At 45.3% G+C, this 26,463-nt stretch overlaps 1 protein-coding gene across 1 annotated transcript in view; it reads right to left on the reverse strand.

The window, feature by feature from the left end:
* Positions 1 to 661: 661 nt before the first annotated feature.
* The window catches only part of RIMKLA (ribosomal modification protein rimK like family member A), a 29,965-nt gene continuing 4,163 nt past the window's right edge, over positions 662 to 26,463 (reverse strand). Inside the window, exons 2-5 of the mRNA XM_047082206.1 lie at positions 13,889 to 14,119; positions 9,737 to 9,823; positions 4,173 to 4,376; positions 662 to 1,214 (exon numbers count right to left, since the gene is read on the reverse strand). Of these exons, the coding sequence (XP_046938162.1) occupies positions 724 to 1,214; positions 4,173 to 4,376; positions 9,737 to 9,823; positions 13,889 to 14,119 (1,013 nt within the window). The 3' untranslated portion in view covers positions 662 to 723. The remainder of the gene's footprint in view (positions 1,215 to 4,172; positions 4,377 to 9,736; positions 9,824 to 13,888; positions 14,120 to 26,463) is intronic.

Consider the following 26,463-nt stretch of genomic DNA (forward strand, 5'->3'; position numbering starts at 1 on the left):
CAAAGGTGCAAGAGGCTGCTGGGGCTGGCATTAGTTGAAGCAGGGTCTATAAATTCGGAGCGGCAAAGCAATTTGTAGAAAGCCCCAGTTACACAGCAGGATATCTGCCAACCAGTGAAGTCAAAGAACGTTCAATCTCGAACTTTCTACAAAGTGCTTCACTGCTAATGAGGAAGCTCCCTAAAACACCATATCCTGAGTGTCAGAGAAATATGGCCAAGATGGTGATTGACGGGGAGCAGAGATCGATCCTCTCATAGCGTTTGGACTGTGTATTCTCCACACATCACACACACACTTAACGAAGAGCACATAACCGCAGTCACATTCGGTCTCTTCTGCACCCGCCTCCGTCCAGTGGGGCTTCTGAGTACAGTATTTCCAGGGGCCGTTCTGGGTTAATGGGCTCTGCTGATCACAGCCAGAAGCAGCAGGACAGAGTCAGCGCCTTAAAAGTCAGCCGTATATCCAAGTGCTCGCAGCAGACATCGGTCTCAAGTTGATCAGTCGGGATGTTGCTCGTGGTGAGTGTCTTTAGGTTAGTCTTTGTAAAAACCACAAAGCTAAGCCGTTTGCTTAAATCATCGTTAGAAAGAATGCTGAGTGCCCAGATGGGATTTCTAGTTTCTGTGCAAATGAAATCACATTAGTCCAGATTTTATTCACTCAAAACTATAGGGAAGCAGTAGGATTTGGTTTAAATGCTGCCCAAAAAGCAGGAATTCACTTAAGTTTTAATTCTGAAGCAATCCTGTTGTTAATGTTGTAGCCAGGTTCAGGCAGCATGGGGGGCGGGGCCCCCACTGTGCTCACTGAGGAATCCCGGATCTCTCCCAGTTCAGGCTCACTCTCACTAGAGGTAGACCCATTGTTGATGGCGTAGACGCTCTCTGCAACTCCCTGAGCTGAAGTGCAGCCATCTGGCTCTTTCTTCTCCCTGGGACTGGACAGTCCCGGGAGGACAGCCATCTTGCCAGTCTGCCTATTGGGCAGCAAGGACATGGTATAGTCCGCGATGATGCCACCCACATCTAAATTGCATGCCTGGTCGAAGGCTAAGAAGCCGACGTTGGCGTTTGCCTCACACACCACAAAGGAGCCATCGTCCATGATGAGGAGATCAATGCCACAGAAGTCCATGCCCAGGATGTTGGACACCTGAATAGCCAACTGCTTGCCTTGTTCTGTCAGCGGGCACATGACACCCACACCGCCTGTGGGGAAAGCACAGTGACATAATGGTGACATCAGACACCGAGGACACAATAACCCTTCAAAGAAGAGATGGGGAATGCCAAGGAGAGGCAGTGAGACGGGCACTGTCATCACTCACAGAAGGTCTGTTCAGAAATCAGGACACCCTTTGGGAAAACAACAGGGTCATGTCTTATCTAAGAGTTTTTAAAATGTTTATTTCCTCAGACCCACTCATCCTACCACTAAGGAAATAATCTTACATAATGGAAAAAAGCTTTTTGCACAAAATGGATGGTAGAGTTATTTAAAATCCTGGAAAACTGAGGGGCGCCTGGGTGGCGCAGTCGGTTAAACGTCCGACTTCAGCCAGGTCACGATCTTGCGGTCCATGAGTTTGAGCCCCGCGTCAGGCTCTGGGCTGATGGCTCAGAGCCTGGAGCCTGTTTCGGATTCTGTGTCTCCCTCTCTCTCTGCCCCTCCCCCGTTCATGCTCTGTCTCTCTCTGTCCCAAAAATAAATAAACGTTGAAAAAAAAAATTAAAAAAAAAAAAATAAATAAAATAAAATCCTGGAAAACTGAAATACTTGTACATAGTAGGCACTCACTAAATATTTGTTGATAAATAAATGAAAAGCTACAAATATCTCCTAATGGAGGAAAGCAGCATATTTTAGAATCATTAATAATAATGCTTGTAGAGAGCTTGTGATCCTTTGGAAAAACACGTGAAAGGACTGAAGACTGTGCAGTATGACCACAAGTGTGCAAAGAGATATTGTTGGTTGGGGCCACCTGGGTGGCTCAGTCAGCTAAGTATCTGACTCTTGGTTTCAGTTCAGGTCGTGACCTCAAGGTCAGTTGTAAGAATGGGCCCTATGTCGGGCTCCGTGCTCACGGCACAGGGCCTACTTGGGATTCTTTCTCTCCCTCCCTCCCTCCCCTGTGCATGCGTGCTCTCTCTCTCTCTCCAAATAAATAAATAAAATAGATGTTGTTGGAAATAATGATAAGAAAATGTTAACAATGGCTGTCTCTAGGGAGTGGGATTAATGATAGACATCTTTTTTCATTTGACTTTGCCATACTTACCAATTTTCTACATCGAGAATGTGTTCCTTTCGTATAGAAAAAGCAAAATTAACATTATGTCTTAGGAAGAGGGAGACGGAAAGGCTTATGAGACAAAATCCTATACCAAAGACACACAGAGTCTGACTGCCCTTACGTACCACAAAGCTAAGACCTCAGGTTTAATAGTCTCCCTGGAAAGACTTAAGACTTGTGTTCTCAGGTCCAACAACTAACGTCTTTACCTTAACACTGTCCCTTCCCCACCTGTTAGGTTATAGAAGGAAAAGGCTATAAAAGAGTTTTAGACTAGCTCAGTAACGTGGGTAAATGACAAAACTGTGTGGTTCCTAGTTAAAGAAGGGATTTTGTAAGGTGACTAAAAAAGACAGCATCATCCACGAGGCTCACTGTGGTGGTACCACAAACGAAAATGAGATGGGACAGCATGCTGGGTACTTAGCACTGTGTCAGCCTGAGCCTAGCATCTGCCCCCCTCACAGCATTTCATCACAGTGTCTTGCAGTGATGTGCTTTCGTGTCTTCTCCTTCATGGACCCGTAAGCTGTTCCAGAGCAGGGGCTCCCCGGCTGATCGCTATACTCACAGAGTGTGCTCGTGGTGGCTGCTCAACCAGTATTAATGAAGGACCGAATCTGTGTCTCGGCCTCTTTCTTAATCACTAGCCTTGGTACACTCACTGGGCCATTTAAGAAATAACCATAGTTGTTTTTTGTTGTTGTTTCTTTCATATTACCAACACACACATTCATTCACTGAGGGTGACGAGAGCTTTCTTTGATGGGGACAAAAATTTACATCCCTCCTGAAACATCTCCATTCACCATAACAGAAAACAAGATTAACAACAGGTTCACGGGGGGCACCTGGGTGGCTCGGTCAGTTAAGCACCCGACTTGGGTTCAAGTCACGATGTCACAGTTGGTGAGTTCGAGCCCCGCATCAGGCTCTGTGCTGTCAGGGTGGAACCTGCTTCAGATCCTCTGTCCCCTTCTCTCTCTGTCCCTTCCCCGCTAGCACTTGCACATGCTCGCTCTCTCTCTCTCTCAAAAGTAAATAAAAACATTAAGAAAAAAACCCACAAAAACAATAGGTTCATGGGATGGGGTTATGCGTTTGACCCAAACATAAACTGCAGCTAATAGTATCATACATATAAGAAAAACACAATTTTCGGGTGCCTGGGTGGCTCAGTCGGTTGAGTGTCCGACTTCGGCTCAGGTCATGATCTCACGGTCCGTGAGTTCGAGCCCCGCATCGGGCTCTGTGCTGACAGCTTGGAGCCTGGAGCCCATTTCGGATTCTGTGTCTCCCTCTCTCTCTGCCCCTCCCCTGTTCATGCTCTGTCTCTCTCTGTCTCAGAAATAAATAAATGTAAAAAAAAAAATTTTAATAAAAAGAAAAACACAATTTTCAATTACAATGTAAAAGCAGAATCACTCTCCTCCTGCCTTGCATTAGTGTAGACCCTCATTATTTCTTGCCTGAGCTACTGTAAAATCTTCTGAACTCATCTTCCTGCTTCCTGCCTTATGCCTTCGATTCCTCCCCTACCCAGGGTTTTTCTCAAACACGGATCCCCCTGTCACCCCTTACACTAAACCTGACTGAGTCCCAACACCTCCCAGATAGGGTTCAACCTCAGTGTCGTGATACCCCTGGCCTGACCTCTATCACAGCACTTACACCTGTCCATTCTTCTCCTGGACTGCTCGCTGTGGCAAGGGCTTGTTTCTAACTCTTCTCTGTGATCCTGGCACCTAGCAGAGCATTTGACAAGATAGGAGGGATCCATCCACATTTACTGAATGGGTGCACACATCCTAATAAAAATCCCGGTGGCCTCCCACGACTGACACACTGACTGTGAGCTTTTATACCTTACCGAGAGAGCAGTTGCTTTGCATCCGTCCGTCTGTGGAGCAGCGGAGCATAGAGCCTATCACCCGGCCCCCGACCACCACCACCCGGATGTCTTTGCCATGTGACTCCTTCACATACTTCTGGAACAGGTAGGGCACATCATGGCGGATCAGATGGCAGATGTCTGAGAGGTGATGTTTATCTCTTGCAAGAAAAACAGCTTTTCCTTTAAGAAGAAAGACACAGAGTAAGAGTAGTTACAGAAGCCTCTGAGTCCTGTCCTTGCCCTCCCATTTCCCTGGCCCATACAGTTGTCAATTCTTCCCAAACTTGCCTTACCTTGGCCCCTTCTGTTTCCTGACCAGACTCGAGCTTCTTATCAAATGGCCACTGAACCTTATTTTCTCTTGGTTTTACTCAGGTCCCTCTCCCTCAACAACTCTTTTTTCAAGATGAAACAATAATGTATTCCAGAGACACAGAGAAGAGGCCAACATAGAATCCTAAGGATCTAGTCAATTCAGTTCCAAAAGCAGTTAGCATCTCCAATCACCCCAGGATGCTGATTAGGCAGGGTCCATCTCTAACCCCATTTATTTAATCTCCAAAACTTACACTGGGCTTGAGGCACAAGGCAGGTGCCAATCCACGCTTACAGAACACAATTAACTAAACACACTTCAGAGGAATTCCAAGTCTAGGCAGAGAGAGACCCGCAAAAGGTAACTACAACACAGCATGATATAGCATTAAAAGAGGTCTATGCAAAATGCCATGGGAGTTCAAAGAAGAAGCCACTGACAGACTCCCTCCTCCCTTTAAACATAGGAAGTTTCTTACTTGGCTATACCTGTTCAATCCTAGATGGAATGATCTATACTTCTGCTGTCTAGGGAAAGCATTCCTTCTTGACTCCCAATTCTTTATTTTCTGCTTGAATCATCACTGCTTTTACAATTATTCGGCACCTGCTTTCCATCTGCATACTAGCCAACAAATCTGAGCAAGAGATTCTGATGTCTGCAAATCTGACATGAGCATACCCAGTCTGAGCCTTCTTGTTAGCAAATATGGGAAAAGAAGACACGGTTTTCCTAGGAGGTGTGTAACCACCTTAAAAGGACTGGGACCCTTCTGAAATCTTAATAAAAAGAGTGATGATGGATCTCAGGCCCTAGTGGCTTAGGAGACTGAGAAGTAACCTCCAACACACGTCTCCATCACTGCACATTTGGCACCAGGAGATCTGGCAACTGACACTAGATGGCTGGGATTCAATTAGAGGCACTGGGGGTTCCCTGGACATTAGGTAGGATTTTCAGCAGAAATGGGGGCTAGATACAGCGACTTGGTTCCTTGGTTGCTGGCAGGTCCCAGTATGGGGCTTACCCTGCAGTTAGTTTTTAGGCACAGAGCAAAAAGAGGGAGGGGGTGGGAAAGAGGACTAAGATTAGTTAATTATCTACCATGTGCCAAACCCTGTTTTTTTTATTATTTCATTTACACTTCATACTAGCCCTATGAAGCCATTAGAACAGGATAGTTATTTTTGTTTTACAGTAGAGGGAAATAAAGGTCTACAAGATTAGTAACTTTCTCAAGGGCACAGCCTGTACCATCCCACTGCCTTCTTCAGATTTATTTCCACATACTAAAGTTTAATAGCTGCTATAATTTGTTTACTCCCAACCCATTTCCCTTAAGATACTATATATTACACTAGCAGGGAACAACCTGAAAATTAAATTAAGAACACAATTCCATAGCATCAAAAGGAACAAAAAATTTAGAAATAAACTCAACCAGGGGCGCCTGGGTGGCTCAGTCGGTTAAGCATCTGACTTCGGCTCAGGTCATGATCTCACGGTCCGTGAGTTCGAGCCCCGCGTCGGGCTCTGTGCTGACAGCTCAGAGCCTGAAGCCTGTTTCCGATTCTGTGTCTCCCTCTCTCTCTGCCCCTCCCCTGTTCATGCTCTGTCTCTCTCTGTCTCAAAAATAAATAAACGTTAAAAAAAAAATAAAAAAAAAATAAACTCAACCAAAAAAGTAGAAGACGTTATCACTGAAAACTATAAAACATTTTTGAGAAAAAGAGCTGAATAAATGGAGAGACATCCCATGTTCAGGGACCAGTGGACTTAATACTGTTATGATGGTAACACTCCTCAAATTGATCTACAGATTCAATGCAGTCCCCACTAAAAGTCCAACTTCTTTTTTTGCAGAAGTTGACAAGCTGATCCTAAAATTGATATGGAAATGCAAGGGATCCCAAATATCCAACACAATCTTGAGGAAAAAAAAAAGGACAAAGTTGGAGGACCCACACTTCCCAATTGAAAACTTACTACAAAGTTACAGTAATGAAGACAGTGTGGTCTTGCATAAAAAGATATAGGGATCAATAGAGTAGAACTGAGAGCCCACAATGGTCAGGTGATATTTGACAAGAGTTACAAAAGCATCCAATGGGGGAAAGAATAGTCTTCAACAAGTAATACTGGGGAAATTGGATATCCACATGCAAAAGAAGGAAGCTGGACTTCTTTGTCACACCATATACATAATTAGCTCAAAATGGATCAAAGACCCATTTGTAAGAGTGAAAACTATTAAACTCTTAGAAGGAAACACCGGTGTCAATCTGTGTGACCCTGGATTAAGCAACCAGAAAATGACATCTAAAAGCACAAGTCACCCAAGGAAAAAAAAAATAAACAAATTTAACTCCATCAAAATCAAAACCTTCTGTGCATTCAAGGACACTATCAAGAAAGTGAAAACGAAAAGCTACAGTGTAGGGAAAAAACCTGTTCCAATTATGTTCGTATGTCATGAACTCTTAACACGGCAATCAAAAGACCAACAGTCCAAGTGAAAAGTGAACAAAGGATTTGAACAGACAGTTATCTGAAGAAGATCTACACATGCCCAACAGGCACATGAAAAGATGTTCAACATCATTAGTCATTAGGGAAATAAAAAGCAAAACCATGATAAGATACCACAAGAGTAAAAACAAATCTCATATTTGCTAGCTGCTAAGAGAGTAAATCTTAAAAGTTCTCATCATAAGAAAAAAAGTTCTGTAGCTCTGTATGGTGATGGGCTTACTGTGCCGATCATTTTGCAATATATACAAATATTGAATCATTACATTGCATACCTGAAACTGATATTATGTTGTTTATCCATATCTTAAAAAAACATGTAAAATAAATGAAGTGGGCCTCTACATCACTAATGCTTGAAAAACATGTATTTTGGCTTGTGGCTTGCTTTTATGGTGGAAGTGTGGGGGCTATTTTCTTTATTTGTCAAGGCAAAGAGGACATTCATACATGTATATTCTAAGAGTTAAACCTGCTCACTTTTCAGGCTGCAAGCTTTCAAATTAATATATACAATCAAAAAGTTTTATTTACTACTCCCCCCCAAAAAATCAATAAATCAATCAACTAATCACGAATGAATGAATAAAACAAGGGTTGGGGAGGATGTGGAGAAATTAGAACCCTCATACACTGCTGGTAGGAATGCAAAATGGCATAACCAATGTGGAAAACAGTTTGGCAGTTCCTTTAAAGTGAAACATGGAGTTACCATACTGGCCCAGCAATTCCATGCTTAGGCAGATACCCAAGAGAAATGAAAGCATATGTTCACATAGAAACTTACACACATGTCTATCACAGCATTATATACAATAGCCACAAAGTGGAAACAACTCAAATGTCCATCAACTGGTGAGCAGATAAACAAAATGTGGTCTATCCATACAACAGAGTATTACTGAGGGACAAAGTACTATTCCACGCTATAACATGGGTGACCCATGAAAACATCATGCTAGGTCAAAGAAACCAGACACAAAAGACCACATAGGGTGTGATCCCATTGATATGAAATGTTCGAAACAGGCAAATCTATAGAAACAACAAGTAGATTAGTGGTTGCCAGGGACGAGGGGAAGGGCAATTGCAATTGACCCCTAATAGATACAGGGTTTTTTTCTGGGATGGAAATGTTCTGAAATTAGATAGTGGCTATGGTTGTACACAACAGTGAATGTACTAAAATCCACTAAATTGTACACTTAAAAAATGGTGAACTCTTTGTTATGTGAATTACAATCTCAATTTTTGAAACGTTTGACAATACGATGTATTTTATTTAATTTCTGCTTATTGTCTTTCTTACCTTTCTACAATATGAGCTCCCTGAGGACAGGAGTTTTTGTTTTGTTCCTTTCTGTATCCCCAGAGGCTAGAACAGTCCCTGGCAGTCTGCAGGCTAATAATATTAGTTGAATTTTAAATTCTGTATATTTTAGCACAAAAGAAATGGGATGTTGAACTTCAGGACTGTAGCATATCTAAATAGCACTGAGGGCCCCACTCTGCCCCCCAAACTCATTCTTCTTTCTCCTCGACAGTGTCCTTGTTTCCCACGAGTTGCTTTGCTCACATCTACTTCTGTTTTTGCACTTCCTTCCTCCAATTCGAATTGCACACTCCAGCCTAAGTCTCCTCTCCTGCCAGCAAAGCCCACCCTACTCGTGGCAGAGCTGGTCCCCCTCTGTTGGGTACAAGCGGGTGCTGGATGAGCCTGCCACAGTGGCCATCACCCTGCAAGGCTACCCTGCAACTCTACTCTCTGCACACTGGAGCTCCCTGACAGCAGTGACTGCATCCACTTAATTTCACCGCCCAGTCCCTACATCCCAGGAACTGCTCAGGACATGTCTGTTCACGGTGCCTCCACTCGCTGCAGATGCCCTGAGCAGTTAAGTATGCCATCTGGGTTGCATCAGGGGGTACCTGCTCACCTGCTGCACCAGTCCCTGCTATGCATGGAGCGCCGGAGCAGGACTCTGGGACTGAGTTCCCAACCCTGAGCAGCTCACAGCCAATGAGGGGGAAAAGGCACATACACCCGTAACTGTCATAAAGCGCAGTACTGTTAGAGGCACGGTCAACGTGCTACAGAAACATGATTAATTCTGCCTGGCAGAGAGGCAGGGAGACCGGGGGTGTGGAGGGGAAAGAGACAATAGCCAGGGCTGGCCTTTACAGGTGGCATCCCTAGGTGCCAGAGGAAGATGGCATTTCCAGCAAAGGAAAGAGAAGACAGCGCACGGTCTAGCTGGTGAATGAGAAGTAGTCTGCGGTGGACTATGAGGGTTCACGGGGCCAGAGAAGGCTACAAAGGGAGGCTGAAGCTTCAGGGCCTTTGGAGCTACAGAGCGGAATATGGGCTTTGTCTAACAGGCAACAGGGCTCTCGGGAGGGCTTTTTAGCAAGGCAGTGACAAGAACAGAGGTTTCAGAGAAATCACTTCCAAGGAAGAGAGGACACACGGGCGCTGAAGTCAGAGAGACCAGTCAGAGTCCAGGGGATGGATGAGAAGGGTCTGACCAAGCAAGGACGGTGGGGACAGAGAGGAGGGGACAGAGGAAGGACTACACTGTGAGCCCCTTGAGGGGACACTCCGCTTCTCTAAACCAGCGCTTCCGCGACACCCAATGAGGGTCTTGCCCTCGCAGAGGTGCGGCCCTAACGGAAGTCCAGGAGGAGCAGCACTGACCCCGGTGTCCTCGTGTGCTCTTCACCACGACCGGGTAGCCCAGGGGCTCAGCCTCATCGATCATTTTGGAAAAGTCATCATGCCCACCTGCCAAGAAAAGGTAAACGTCAGTGAAGGTAAGGCTAATGGTCGGGAGCGGTCAGCCCCGCAGTGCCCCTTCTGTAGGATGTCTTTCAAGGCCTCGTGTTCCCGATTAAAGCAATTCGAACCCATTCCATCTGACAGACATGCATGGGGCACCTATACTATATGCAGGAGTAGAGACACAAGGAAACTGGAGCGCCTCAAGTATTTCAGTGTGGCAAAGGCTGCACCTGCTTTAGTTCATGCGATCCTCCTAACAATCCCATAGGCAGGGCAGGTATCTTTCCCTTTAAAATGGCTGTGGCAGGGGGCACCTGGCGGGCTTAGTAGGTTAAGCAGCCAACTTCGGCTCAGGTCATGATCTCGCGGTTCGTGGGTTCGAGCCCCGCGTCAGGCTCCGTGCTGACAGATCAGAACATGGAGCCTGCCTCAGATTCTGTGTCTCCCTCTCTTTCTGCCCCTCCCCCGCACATGCTCCCTCTCTCTCTCTCTCAAAAATAAACATTAAAAAAGAAAATGACTGTGGTAGGTAGAACTCTGAAATGGCCCTAAGATTCCCACACCCTGGTTTACACGCCCTGTATAATCCCCTCTCTTGGGTATGGGAGGGACCAGTGAATATGATGGGATATTCCTGTGACTAGGTTAATAGTCTACTTTGAGTTGATAAAGAGGGGGAGGATTTATGGTGGGCCTGACATAATCAGGTGAGTCCTTTAAGGAAAGGTGAAAAGTCAGAGAGACTCTCCTGCTGGCCTTGAAGGAGCACATTGTCCTTGGCCATTGTCAAGAAGGCCATGTGACAGGGACAGCAGTCAGCTTCTAAAAGCTGAGAATAGCCCTCAGCTGATAACCAGCAAGAAAGTAGTAGACACCTCTGTCCTACAACTGCAAGGAACTAAATGCCAACAACTAGTGAGCCTGGAAGACCCCAGACCCCAGATGAGACCACAGCTCAGCTGTCCCTTGATTCCAGTCTGGTGAGGCCTGAGCAAGAACCCAGCTATGCTGTGGCTTGACTTCTGACCTACAGAAACTGTGAGATAATAAATGGATGTCTCCCTCTCTCTCTCTCTTTTTTTTTTAGAGAGAGGCTGCGTGAGCAGGGGGCAGGGCAAAGGAAGACAGAGAATCTCAAGCAGGCTCCAAGCCCAGGGCAGAGCCCCACGTGAGGCCCAATCTCACAACACTGAGATCATGACCTGAGCCAAAATCAAGAGTTGGGTGCTCAACTCACCAGGTGCTCCTAGACAGGTGTTATTTTAAGCTGCTAAGTTTTTAGTACTTTGCGGTACAACAATAGAAAGCCGATGCCCAAAGAAACTAAGCCTGGGGATTTGTCTCACCAGTTAAGGCATGACTCAAAAGCCTGAATTACCTCCACTATACGCTAATTCTTAATTTTTAAAATATGAATAATAATGTATATTAAAATCTTTCTAAATTGTTTCATAAGTGTCCGTGATTTTCTATACATTCGCCTCTCTGGGGGACAGTAGTCTGCCTGCCACAGGTGGTATTATAGTTCATCAATTTTTGCAAAGCAAAATACCCTGGCATACTAATAAGATCTGCCTTGTTTACAAAAGTGTTAATGATTAAAACAAAACCATGGTGAGGCCGTGTAGGTAATCAGGAACATCCTCACGAAGAGTACACTTTATTAGAAAGGAACTCCCGCAGACAGTCTCTCTCCTGCCCGCCGCTCCCTTGCAGTGTATTTAATAAACTTCTATCTCCTTAAAAAAAAAAAAAAAAAGGGATATCCCAACTTCCTGACATCCCTTGACATATCTAACTCGTCTCTAGCTATGCTTTTTCCTTCCCGTATACAACAGTGAAAGAGGGGTCCTTCTTATCCAAGGCCATCCCTGCACCTGTGCTTTAGACCCCTCTCCCTCTCACCTCCTCGGAGCTCTTGTGCTATTAAGTGTGCTCTCTCTGACGGGTCTTCAGCCTCCCCGTTCCTAGTTCTGTCGCCATTTTAAACATGCCCAGTTCTCTCCCATCTTCAACAAACAAAATCGCCATCCTTGCTCCTGTATCATCCCTTAACTACCATCAGCTACTGAGACGGGTTTTCATCTTCTCACTTCTCATTCATTCCCTCATCCTTGACCCTTGATGGGCTTTTCTCCCCATCACTTACCCAACACACCTGTCCTTTCAGAACCAAAGAACACTCATCCTTTCTGGAATGCTCTTTCCACTGGCATCTGGCATCTCTCCCTTCCCTCCTCACCTCTCCAAATGCTCCTGCTTGGTCTCCTATATGTGTTCCTTTACCCATTTTCTAAAGGGTTCCCTCTTGAACCCTCTCTTACTAAATTTTATTTTTTATTGTGGTAAAATATACATAAAATGTTAACCATTTTAAGTGTAGAGTTCAGCACTCTCTTCATTCTATACGTTCTCCTTGAAGCAATCTCATCCATTCTTGTGACTTCACTTAACCTAATGAAGGTTTCCAAATCCGCTTCCCTAAATTACACCTCTCTCAGGAGCTCCAGATCCATTTATCTCCTGCCTACTGAGTATTCTTACTTGCTCATACTATAGACGCCTCAAAAAGAATGTGTCCCAAACTGAAATCATCTCTGCCTGATAACCCCTCACCACCCCACCCCTGCCCCCCACCAACCTGTTTCTCCTCCCTGGTGTTTCTAGTTGCAGTGAATGTTTGCTTTCACATCTGGTTGCCCAAACCAGAAACCAGAGTCACTCTGGAGTCCTCTGTATATTCTTCACATCCAACCAGTCATCATGGCCTGTTATTTTGATCTCTTTCATAATTTCTGAATCTGTTCACATATCTTCATTCTTACTATGGCTACCTTAGTTTAGATCATCACTGCTCACTTGGACGGATGGATGGACAGACAGATAGATAGACAGACTGATTTTTAAGTAGGCTTCACATCCAGTATGGAGCCCATTGTGGGGCTTGAACTCATGACCCTGGGCTCAAGATGTGAGCTGAGATCAAGCCAGACACTTAACCAACTGAGCCACCCAGGTGCCCCCCACTTTGACAGTTTAAAAACCCTACTGCCACCTTGTCTCTACTCTGCCCCTGTCTGATTCCTTCTTCATACTTTAGCCAAAGTATGAAGTACTAAAGTCTGATTGGGCCACCCCCTTGATTAACACCTTCTAGTAACTTCCCATTAGTCTTAGGATTCACCCTACTCCACTTCCCATGCCGTTTATTTTTTTTAATGTTTATTTATTTTTGAGAGAGAGACAGACAGACAGACAGATGGACAAAGTGTGAGCGGGAGAGGGGCAGAGAGAGAGAGGGAGACATAGAATCTGAAGCAGGCTCCAGGCTCTGGGCTGTCAGCACAGAGCCCGACGCAGGGCTTGAACTCACGGACCATGAGATCATGACCTGAGCCTAAGTCAGACACCTAACCGATTGAGCCACCCAGGCGCCCCCTACTCGTTCTAGTTTAAATCTCAATTCCATCACCTTTATGTTCTACATAATCTGTTATGTTATGTACCACCCATCCGTCATGTTCTCGCTTGCCTCCAGGCTGATCTATATTCTGTTCTCTGTGTAGGGAACCCCCTTGTCCCCAGTGCTTTAGCTGGATAACTTCAGCTTAGTTCAGACATTCTCTCTTTCAGCAAGCCTTCCTCGACATCTCCTAAACTGCATGCGGAGCCCTCCTGCATGTCCCGTACCACCTTGCCCTGGCTCTTACCGTGGCACTTGTTACACTGCCCTGACCCGGCCAGTTTACTTGCCGTGCTCCACCTCTGGTGAACTGGGAATGCCTTCCGGGCAGGACTCTGTCTCACTTGCTGCTATAGCCCAGTACCTAGCATGGGGGTTGGCACATAGTGCCTACCACATGCATGTAGAATGAGTGAATCACAGACAGAAAGAAGCGAAGGCATTTCAGACAGAGGGAACGGCCATGTGAAAAACTCAAGATGTTGAACCACCTAAGAGGAACAGATTCACACTGAAAACCAAGATACTGGAGCGCTTCTGGGCAAAAAAAAACATAGAGATGCAGGTGATGTGGAAAGCTAGGTTCCAATCCCAAGGACACTCACCATAGGAGAAGGTGTCTGGCATAGGAACCCCATGTCCAGCCAGCTCTTGGAAAGTCCAGAACTTGTTGACACAGTTTAAAATGCTCTGTGGGCGGTTGACCAGGCGGCAGCCCAGCTTCTCCAGGTGGCGCAGGACGGTGATGTCGCTGTCTGACTGCACTGAGGGTGTGGGCACCCGCACAAGCACCACGTCTGGGAAAGTGGTAAGTGCCTTCTGGTTCAGCTGAAGACCTGCAATCGAAGGGCCAGCGTGAGTTCTATGCTTGCCACGGTCTGGTCCCACCAGAAGAACTGGTTCTGACAGACTCAAGGCTCAACCCAGCAGGGAGACAGCCTTGAAAATGGCACTTGGATATCCTGTAGTAACAAGAAAGCTACAGTCAACCCCGCACTCCACACAAATGGGCAGAGCATGATCATGAGGAAACACAAAAAAATGAACAGGAAACAAAAAAAGAAAAGAAAGAAAAGAAAAGCAACATATCAAGAATAATCCAAGTTAGAAGAATCCACAGGAGATTTACATAGTCCAGCATCTTCCTTCGATGGAGCACTAGTATTACTCAAAGTGTAGTGTCTTTCAAGGCTGGAGACGAAATAAAAAGGAAGCAGTGCAGCTCACTTAAGGAATCCTTACTAGTCTTTTATGACTTAACCTTGAAAAGTCTATCTGGAGGGGCACCTGGATGGCTCAGTCAGGGGAGCAGGTGACTCTTGATCTTGGGGTTGTGAGCTCCAGCCCCACACTGGGCATAGAGATTACTTAAAAAAAAAAAAAAAAGATAAAAATATGTCTGGAATATTATATAACCATTTAAATGATTTTCATGAATGTAATAAATGCAAAAATGCCAATGTTAAGTGGAAAAAAACAGGACACAAAATTATAAATACAAGTTAGAAAAGACTAGAAGGAAATATACCAACATTTGAACAATGGGTAATGGGATTATAGGTAATTTCCTATTTTCTACTTATCTGTATTTTCCAAGATGTCTCCAAGTGCATATTCTCCTTATAACAACAAAACTCTTAAAAAAATATCAATCTGCTAAAAATCAATTCAATATTAAACAAAATCAGAATGCATCTGAAGAGAGCTGGTCCACACAGCATAAGGGCACGGGCAAACTGGGAGTATCAGCTTGGAGTGAAGACTCAAGAGGATCAGCAGTTCAGTCTTCATGGATCTGCAGGGCTTTCATGCAGAAGACATAATTTGGTTTATCTTCTGTAGCCCCAAGAGATAGAGCTATCCATGAGCATTATTTTGTCTGTCTGTTCACTCCTGTATCCCCAGCCCTTAGAACAGTGCCTGGTGCATGATAGGCACTTGATGGTTGCTGAATTGTTGAGAGGCCCCAGGGAAATAGGTTTGGAACCACAGAGGCAGGAAATGGGATGGGTAGGGCAATGAGGAGTGAGTTCAGGGAATTACTTGGTCAGGCTTCGTGAACCTTAAAGGAGTCTCTACCAGGCTCTAAAGAAAATCTAAACACAGTGTTTAAATCTAAAATTTAGGGGCGCCTGGGTGGCTCGGTCGGTTAAGTGTCCGACTTCGGCTCAGGTCATGATCTCACGGTCAGTGGGTTCGAGCCCCGCGTCGGGCTCTGTGCTGACAGCTCAGAGCCTGGAGCCTGTTTCAGATTCTGTGTCTCCCTCTCTCTGTGACCCTCCCCCGTTCATGCTCTGTCTCTCTCTGTCTCAAAAATAAATAAACGTTAAAAAAAAATTAAAAAAAAAATAAAATTTAAACAGTGTCAGAACCATCTTATAGGCTTTAACCCAAGTGCCTTCTACTTCATAAGTGACACGCTATACAACCACAGAATTCGGAGAACACAAAAGATGCTCATGAAATCACTATTTCTCCACTGGGGGGGATGAAGAATCTCAATACAAAAACTCAGAGCAAAACAAAAGTAAACAAGCAAAGAAACCAAAACCACAAAACGACTACATGGATCTAACCTGCATAGTTTCCCCTGCGTTCTAGAAGATGTTTCATCAATGCAACAAAAGGGGGTCGGCGTAATCACGGAGATAAATTGTTTTTAGTACTTCTGCGGATAGCGTGAACCCGAGGAACTAGAACAGAATTCTCAGGGGTGATTTATAAAGAGCATTTAGGTTATCTTCCCTTTGCCGTCAGAAAACAGTATCATTTATACAGGCTTTTTCCTTTTGCCACTTACAGCCATTGGGGAAAATAACATAAAAGGAGAAGAAGAAAAAAAAAAGAGCAAACCCCGTATAGCATCCTCAAAACTGATAGAAGAAAGAAAGAAAAGTATTCATGTTGCTGAAAATGGGGAGTAAACACGCAGGGCAAAAGCAACAGCCTGAGACGACATCACACGAGGAGCTAATATGAGCAAAAATGCTTTGAAAACCATATAGTGCCATACACACGTGAGGCGCTGGCATCATCACTGCACATTCGATGAAGCCAGCGAGGACAACTTATGCAGCTTCGTGCCCGCTGGGGAGGAAAATGGCTTTGCAACAGAAAAGTGACCTAGAGAAACGAGAAGCAGCAGAACCGTCTGGCTTTTAAATCCCAACACGAGGCCACACATGAACAGTGAAGCTTCTAAATGGGAAGAAAAGAATTCAATCGTTTCTGGAAATATCAACCACACGTGGACGGAGACAGCGCGGCCTCAAGCAGAGTCACGTACACCTAGGAAATCTTACCAGAACTTCATCTCTCTTCCCCAAAGGTAAATCTTTGGGCCTGGCTCATTCCAACTGGAGCCTTCAATAAATGAAGAATGGAAGGGGGTTAAGTGTAGCCGAAAAGACTCTACCAAGCAGTTAGACAGGTGTGGTCTCTGGCCGTGCCTGCTTCCAGCTCTGTGCCGAGAGGGGTGGGACAGGTTAAGGAATTACATGTGCACGCCCAGCTCCGCCTCCACCCACGTCCACAGCTCCAGCGATATTTGCTGTGGGCATCTTCCCTTGCCCCGGTCATTCCTGTTCTCTTTGCCGTCTAAACCTAAAGAAATCGTCGGTTCTAGAAGTAGTAGACAAGAGGCTGCTGCTGGCCTGTGGCTTCACTGCGAACGGCAGTTCCACACGGCCGTGGCCAAGAACAACCTGAGTTTAAGACTGGCTCTTGGCAAACCTGCTGCTGAACTCTGAGACCTTGAACCACTCAGAAATGGCTTCCCCTCTCCCCATTCAAATATCTGCTCTCAGGAAAGGAACTGATACGCTTAATACAGGATGCAGCCTAAATGTGTCACCTTTCCCAGAGTCCTTAACATTTCCACTGCAATCCAAAGGCCTCAGGCCAAGGGAATAAAGAGCTGATGCAGGACATCAGGTAGGGCAGGGCTCTGCTTGGCAGCCTGTAGATAGAGGGAAAGCGCTCAGCAATGAGAGGCTCCTGCCCTCAAATAACAAATAACAAGGGATTTCATGTGACTAAGTGCCCCAGTGCTTTTGGGCATCACCTTGACTTGGGTGACAGGGCAGGAGGAAGGGAGCAGAACTGTTTCTGGAATATTCAGACTCTCCCAGACTCCTACATTGGGCTTGAAATTTACTGTTCAGCCGCAAACCACTTTTTTTTTTTTTTTTTTACTATATCATTCTGTCCCCAAACAAGTCAGTAAGACAGTGAAAAAGATCAGACCCCAAACTAGTTAGTACAGTGGCCAACAGCCAATCTGATCTAAATCAACCATTTAAAGCCATAACAATGTTTTCTTCATATTACTTCTAAAAAGAATAATCTACTTTCATGGGTTAGTATATTCTGATTTCCTTTTGATGTCTGTTATTTACATTCAGAAATATTTTACTGCATTAAAAACAGGATAGAAAAATGGGATAACTTTTTCCAAAGAACCGAGCCTGCTTTTTTCTAACTCACATATCAGGTTCAATTAAGTTAATCAAAACTAGACTTTTGCATTTATATGTACAACAGCAAAGACATGTACTTTATAATACAGAGAAATCGGTTTAGAAAGAAGCAAATCATTCTTGGAAAGTAGAGCTCTCAATATTAAAAACCATTCTCAACCATTCACATCAATAGAGGGAAACAGAAGCACAGATAGTCAGAGGTGAGGCCACTCAGATCTGAATCTGGCTAGCATTTTTAGTGGGCATCTGTTGTATTTTAGGTACTTTGCTAAGAACTTTCACATATATTATCTCATTTAAAGGAAAAATTCCTTGGGGCGCCTGGCTGCCTCAGTTAGCAGAGTGTGTGGCTCTTGATCTCCGGGTTGTGAGTTTGAGACCCATTCTGGATATAAAGATTACTTTAAAAAAATTAAAAATAAACAAATAAACAAAAGATTTCTTGTCATATGGATCCCTGCCTTAGATCTGACTTTATTTTTTAAAAATTTTTTAATGTTTATTTTTGAGAAAGAGACAGAGCGCGAGCAGGGGAGGGGCAGAGAGAGAGGGAGACACAGAACCTGAAGCAGGCTCCAGGCTCCGAGCTGTCAGCACAGAGCCCGACGTGGGGCTCAAACCATGAACTGCGAGCTCATGACCCGAGCCGAAGTCTGATGCTTAAGCAACTGAGCCACGCAGGCGCCCAGATCTGACTTTAAAAGTCTCCACATTGACTGATGCATAATGGGTTACCTCCCACCCTATGCGCACAGACGCACACATCCTTGGCTTCATGAGAGAAAGCTTCAAAAGTAAACTGGTTTTAGGGGTGCCTGGGTGGCTCAGTCAGTTAAGTGTCCGACTTCAGCTCAGGGCATAATCTTGTGGTCTGTGAGTTTAAGCCCTGCGTCAGGCTCTGTGCTGACAGCTCAGAGCCTGAAGCCTGTTTCAGATTCTGTGTCTCCCTCTCTCTCTGACCCTCCCCCACTCGTACTCTCTCTCTCTCTCTCAAAAATAAGTAAACATTAAAAAAAAAAAGTAAACTGGTTTGTAGTGCACTAGAAAAAAACCTTCATGTACAAAGCAAGCAGCGGAGATAAGAAAATCACAGGACACTATAGGATGATGGCAAGCAAGGACCTCACTTACGGCAGCTTTCGGGACCCCTATATACACACACACATATATATATATATATGTATGTGTACGTATATATATATATACATATATATATACATATATATACATACATATATATACATATATATACATATATATGTATATGCATATACATATATATATATATATTTTTTTAACGTTTATTTTTGAGAAAGAGCGGGGGAGGGGCAGAAAGAGAGGGAGGCAGGAGATTCCAAGCAGGCTCCGCACCGTCAGCATAAAGCCCAATGTGGGGCTCAAATTGATGAACCTCAAGATCATGACCTGAGCCGAAATCAAGAGTCGGATACTTAACAGAGTGAGCCACCCAGACTCAGGATTGTGTAACAGTGGCTGGTAGTGAAGCTCTGAAAGTTGTCAGAATGGAATCGACAGTAGAAGTAAAGTAAGTGGATGATCCACGGAGCGCTTCACATGATCTCATCGTGTTATAAGGAAGATGTGTCATCTGAAACATGACCTGGCCCCTCTCGATGATGTTCCAGGCTTTCCCTGCGTGTTTCTAGCCTCCACCCGCCCCCCCCCCCATAAGGAAGTTATTTCTTAGAAGGAAGTTATTTTTATTTTTAAGGAGATGCTATCACCACTCCTTCCCTTTTAAAGTTCTTTGTCACAAGGCCCAAAGAGGTCTTACCTCCACCTCATTAAAACCCACAGTCATTAAGTGGCTGCTTTTGTTCTCCACCAATTGCTATTTTCAGGTCATTTAATTCAATTCAACCTTTAGTGAACTGTTGGGGTGAGTCACACACACTATGAAGCAGGAATACCAAGCTGAACCAGGTGATCTTTGCCTATGAGGAGCTTAGTCTCCTTAGGGACATACAGACACAACGTAAACATTCAGTCTGTCACTCAACACATCCATTCAGCAATTATCTATTTAGCAGCTACTCTGGGCTGAGTCCACTGTTAGTTTGGGTGTCCCCAGAAGCGCTCCCGAGACAGGTGCAAAAAGTTTATTATTAGGATGGTAATTTCAGGAAACACGGGTGCGAGAGGAAAGAAGGGAATGTGGCAAATAGAGGGTATGTTATTAAGTGAGGGACCGCCTTGGCAACCAGGGCTTAATCCTGCTGCGTAACAGTAAGAAATAGTTTAGTGCACACGCCTCAGTTATCCCACGTGAGGGGTGACGGAGTTGGCAATTGATAATTTTTGTGCACCAACTCAGTCTTTGGTTGAAAGCTGCTCCGGGGACGTGGTATTAATTTCCTGGCCCTTCTGGCTGGCCTTGCATGTATGGGCCAAGTGGCCTCTTGGGATCGGAGAGAGCCCTCAGAGATTCGGGTGTTGATGGTTAGAAGTGGGGTCCCAGTGCCATCAAATGGGAGGGCAACAGGGACACTGGAGGGCCACTCACAGCTAAGGAACAGGCACCATCTTAAGGGCTGGGCACGGGGGTAGAGGGGTGTGGGTGAAACAGATGATATCCCTGGAATTTAAGAAGAAAGACAACACACAATTGTGGTTAATGCTGTCGATGCTCTGTACAGAGTACCTGGGTGTTAGGAAGAGTTATCAGTCTGGTTTGGGTAGTGGGTGGGGACAGGAGGTGACTGATTATAACACAAGTGGTCGAACAGGTATATATGTCAGGGCACAGTGACAGTGAATGAGGAGGGAGCGGTTAGTGATAATCTCTGAGAGAGAATCAAGGAAAGTTTCGGAAAGGAAATGTTGACTCATGGTGCCTTTGGGCTCAGAAAAAATGTGTGAAACTAATAAATGCACGTTCACCTCTCAGAAATAAATCTATGGTCAAGGTCTGGCATCTTACAAGCACTGAGTTCAGGGATATCCCAGGGTGAATGTATTTGCAAAAGCACTGGAAGAAGTTAAGACAACTTGAGATGAAAGGCCATTATGACGAAGGAGATAAAGTGCTAGTCTCCAAGTCAGAGACGTGATTCAATTCCTTGTCATTTAGGGGCTCCTGGGTGGCTCAGTAGGTTAAGTTAAGTGCCTAACTCTTAATTTCGGCTCAGGTCATGATCTTGGAGTTCGTGAGATCAAGCCCCGTGTTGGGCTCTGTGCTGACAGCGTGGAGCCTGCTTGCGATTCTCTCTCTCTCCCTCTGCCCCTCCCCACTTGTGCACAAGCATGCATGCGTTCTCTCTCTCAAAATAAATATCTAAAACTTAAAAAAAATGCCTCGTTGTCATTCAACAACTTGGCAAGACACAAGTCTCTGTGGGTGTCGGTTTCCTCATCCGTAAAATGGAAGGGTCCCAGGAAACCAACCTGCCCTCTCCCAAACCCTCCCCAGCCCTACCTCACCGTAACGAGCCTCCTTGCAACCACGAAGACAAATCTCCTCAAGCCCTTTATCCCTTTCACATCAGTCACCCAAGACTCCAGTCTCCGAGGCCACCTCATCTCCCTACACGCTAATCCCCACCTGGCTCTGACATTGTCTTTTCTACTCCCATCTTCCACCCCTTTCCACCTCGCGGTGTCCTCTGGGACTCAACGGGCAGCAAATCCCCCATCCTCAACCTTTACAGTGAGTGTTCCCTTCACCCTCTTTTCCTGAGTGTGGCTCACCCCCGACTCTCCCCAGTTAACCCACTTCCCTAATGGTCCTTCCCAGTTGTGGTTGTGCTCTCTTCCTGGCACCTGGGATTCCCGAACCTGCCAGTGGGAGAGATGCGCTCCTTGTTGTGGCTTCCAGACCTTCCTCCTCTCTCTCCCCTAAAACTCCCAGCTCAGCTCTCATCAGACTGCACAGCACTCCACTTGTACAGGCCATCTAGGGACCCCAGTCACCCACCTCTGTCTCTGAAGCTTTAGCTCCTGACTCATTGACCCCTCAACACTGCCCCAGCTAATGCTGATTTCAGTACCCTTGTGCAGAATTCTTCCAATGCCCATGCCTCTGTTTCCTGACCTCATTTCCTCCAAGGATGGAAGTCCTTGGCTGAAGTCCACCACCCCAACTCAGCCACCACTCCGGGTTACATTCTACACTTGATGCAATCATCATAATTCCTGTCTCCAAACACCGTCTCCTATCTTTCCAGCTTACTCTCTCTAGTACCCCCAACTCCAGCCAAACTTTGACCCCACTTTGACCCTAGGAACTACCATGTGTAGATCCCTGTTTTTTACTGCCCCTCGCTTCAGACCCTCACTTCCTGCCTTAACCTATTTAAATTTCATAGGAAAGCACCATAGCATGCATCTTCAAATCTACGGTACATCCTCAGATCTTGCACCTAGTTTTTGCTTGGCTGAACCACATCCCTGGTTAGACCAATCCAACTCTGCCTACTTCGTGTTCCCTCCTGTGCAGTGGAACATGAAGAAAAAAATACAAAAACCTGCCGACTGGTCTCAAAGGCATTCTTACTGCTGCCTGGCGAGCACCCTATTTCCCTGGTCCATTCACTCTCCCTGACCCTAAAGAACGATTTCACTTTCTCTTCTTGCTACTTTCTCCCTCCTTCTTATTTCAATGAGAGAAACTGAAGTAATCAGAAAGGAACTTCCCTATAAGCTCCCACAAGCACATCTATCCATCTACTGGCACCTGGGCCATTGTAGGTTATCTTCCCTCTTACAATGGCTGAAGCATCCTTGCTCCTAGCTTAGGCCAATTCCTTGAAATATGTAACAGATCCCAATCCCTCCTTCTCACTTATAAAGCACTGCTCCAGCAATCCACCTCCCCTGCATCACCAACTTCTCTCTCTCTACTGGATCATTCACACCAGCATATAACACACTGTTTTTTCTGTCTTAAGGAAAGACTCTCAAACCCATCTCCCCTTTGAGCAAGGTCTTAGTCAGCTAGGCTATTACAACAAAATACCACAGACTGGGGAGCTTAACCAACAGACATATATTTCTCACAGTTCTGGAGACTGGAAATCTGACATCAGGGTGCCAGCACGACTGAGTTCTGGTGAGGGCCCTGTTCCTAGCTTGCAGATAGCTGCCTTCTTGCTGTATCATCAGAAGGCAGAGAGAGAGAGAGAGAGAGAGAGAGAGAGAAATAGTTCAGTTCATAGCAGGCTACTAATTCATTTTTCACCTTCCCTTTATAACAAAACTCCTAAGACAGTGTGTATATTCATTGTTGTCCATTATTTCATGAAGCTTCTCTTATCAGGGACACTAATGCTAACTCCATGTTGCTAAATCCAATGGTCCATTCTCACTCCTCATCTAACCTGATCTATCAGCAAAATCTGACACAGTCTGATCACGTCTTCCTTCTTTAAATACTTTGTCCACTCTGCTTCCAGGACATTCCTCTCTCCTGGATTTCTTCATCCCTTATACTTAGGTTTCCTTCCTGGCTGCTCCTCATCTCCCCAACCACTAACTGGAGTGCCCCAGAGCCCAGTCCTTGGACCTCTTCTCTTTTCTATGAAGTCACTCCCTTGATAGGTATGTGGAGATGCTTCTACTTTTGATATCTTCGGGCCAGGGCTTTCCCCTTTATCCCAACTGATATAACAGACCGCCTACTTGACATTTTCACTTGGATGTCTAACGGGCATCTCAGTCTCGGTCCTGATCCTCACCCCCTGCTCAAACCTACTCCTACATCCTTTCCAGGTGGGTAAATGGCAAACTTTATTCTTCTAGCTGCTCAGGACAGACACATTGGAGTCCTCCTTGACTAGTCTTTCCTGAACATCCAACATCTGATCCAGTAGGCAAATCCTGACAACTCTGTCTTCAAAATCTACCCCAAATCCAGTTACTTTGCACCTCCTCCCCTGAAATCATTCTAGTCCAACAATCGTCATCTCTCACCCAAATTGTAGCAACGACCTCAGCAATCTCCCTGCTTCTGCCCTTGGTACCATCAGTCTATTCTCAACACTGTGACCAGAGTGACCCTGTGACCATAAGGCAGGTCATGTCACCCCTCTGCTCAAAACCCTTCAATGGATTCCCAGTTCATCCAGAGTAAAATACAAAGTCCTTCCATGACCCACAAGGCCCGATATATTGGCTCTTCTCCCCTCACTCTCCACTTCTCTGACCTCCTCTCCCAGGGCCTGCTCCTTGGCTCACTCCGCTGTGGCCATACTGATTGCTTTGCTACTCCCTCTTGCCTAAACTACTCTAATCTCAGATATCTAAATGCCTTGTTTCCTCACCTCCTTCAAGTCTTTAGCTGAACATCATCTCCTAGGTGAGGAACACCCTTCCACCCTATCCAAAATTGCATCTCCTCTCCTGCCTCCAGAAATATGCCATCCCCTTTCCCTGCTTTTTCCTTCTTAGCCCTTTTCACCAACATACTATATATTTTACTTATCTTGTTTGTATCCTATCTCTCCCATCTAGACTCTAATTTCCTGGAAAGGCAGGGATTTCTTCCTGTTTTGTTCTGGTACCTAGAATGATACCTTACACATAGTAGGTAGTCAACAGGTATTTGTTGACCAAAAGAATGAACGAAATCCCAACAATGAGGATGGAGACTGTTCTTACTCTCCATCACATCTCCAGTACCTAGCACAGTGCCTGGCACAGACTGGGCAGGCAACAGTTGTGAATGGGAAGGACTGTTGTGAAGATGAAGGCACATAAAATATATGAAAGCATTAATAACAGAGTTACAGAAATAGTTATTCCATTATTCCTGTTGGTTCCTCAATGCAAAGTAACTAATTTAAATTTATCACTTTCTCATGGTGGGGGGGGGATCTTCTTGAATTACTTTTATTTTTTTAAAGTTTATTTTTGAGAGAGAGAGAGAGAGTGCACAAGTGCGTGAGGGGGGAGGGGCGGGGGGGGGGACAGAGAATATGAAGCAGGTTCACACTGTCAGTGTAAAGCCCAATGTGGGGCTTGAACCCATGAACTGTGAGGTCATGACCTGTGCCAAAGTCGGACACTCAACCAACTAGGCCACCCAGGCATCGCTTGAGTTACTTTTTAAGAGTGAAGGATCAAATGGGACTAGATTAAACATTTCAGATCATGTTGTAGTTATGTGTTAAAACAATATAAACCCATGATAAGGTGACGTGTCTCAGGAAAGTGGGTAAGGTTGGCGTACCTAAGCACTGGAGAAGAGGGTGGAATGGGGTGAGGCTAGCACTGACATACCTGGATGTCACTGGACTCCCTGCTAATAAGGGGAGTGATAAGGACGTGTGGAGGGATGGGGATTACGTGGACCTCTCTGATGATGGCTCTACCCCTTCCACCAGTCAATCCTAACAAATTTGGAGGAAGTGTTACGGTAACAGCAATAGGTGGTTCAGAACTCTGTAAGTAAGGCTTTGAGATCTACTAAGGACCCCAATCTATTGGTTCTAGAATTCCTTCCAACACAGTTCATGACGTATCCCTAAAAACTACCGTTAGAATCATAAAGTACACATCCAGTCCATCCTCAGTCCTTGAGGTTGGCCCACAGATATAAATGTGGACCCATGCGGTAAGGCGTATCCATTCAGTGCTCACGTCGGTTTAGAAACAGTATATGGCAGATGCTTCCATCCACTCTCAGACTTTTCCACTAGTCCTGTATGGTAGCTTATTCAGATTACAGAGTGTCAGGCCCAGGCTTTGGGCAGAGCGCGAGGTCAAAGATCAACCTCTATGCACAGGTCAGTATGTACCCCTGCCTGCTAGGGCCTCCTTGCACAGCAATGGGAGACCATCCCTTCTCTGTGAGGCCTCTGCCATCTTCTGGAAGGCTGCGACACGACCACTTCATCAAATTCAGTTCGGATTCCTCCCACTTGAGCACTTACATCTTACTCAGCTGATTACAACAAAGAACCAAAGAAAAATATCCCAGAACACCTTAACTTAAAGAACCTGACCTAGAAATTGCCATATGGCCACCAAGGTTTCAGCTCTGAAAGGAAGACAAGGAATGCTGAGTCATTCTGCTCCTAAGAGACACACTGCCACACACCCTCATTTCCAGGTCAGGTGCATCTTTTTGGTCTCGATGTCTATCCCTGAGTTTGTGACTATACTTGTTTTTTGAGACAATAAACTGCCATTGTAAAGACCTGTGGGTGATCAAAGAACTTAATTTACACTGGTGGCTCTGTCCTCATAGAATGGCTCATCACAAAAACATTTACATGGCCAAAAATGATCTCCCAAACAGAACCTAGTTACAGTAAAAGTCTCATACGCTTCAAATTAGCTTCTCATGCCCTTGACTCAATCATCCAAACATTAACTGGAGGCCTACTATGTATGGAGGCCAGCTTCAGAACATACATTTGAGGGATTCCCAGTCGTTTCAGGAGACAAAGAGAAGACAAACTTTGTAAATAGATAAATTACAATAAAATACGATGGATGCTATTTTAGAAGGATACACAACGTTACTTGGCAGCAAATGGGAAAGAGATTGCCGGAGGGGAGGGGAGGGGAGGAAGTTCAAGAAAGACTGTACAGAGGTGAATCATGGGAGCTGAGGATGGAGGAGGACTAAATTTGCCACATGAGGGGCTCCTGAGGGCTCTGTCCGTTAAGGATCTGACTCTTGATGTCGGCTCAGATCATGATCTCATGGTTTTTGAGATCGAGCCCCCCGCTGGGCT

Source organism: Lynx rufus, unplaced genomic scaffold, assembly GCF_022079265.1.
Source record: "Lynx rufus isolate CCGP_SWC_20201006 ecotype Redwood Valley unplaced genomic scaffold, mLynRuf1.p SCAF_2, whole genome shotgun sequence".
Lineage (NCBI taxonomy): Eukaryota > Metazoa > Chordata > Mammalia > Carnivora > Felidae > Lynx > Lynx rufus.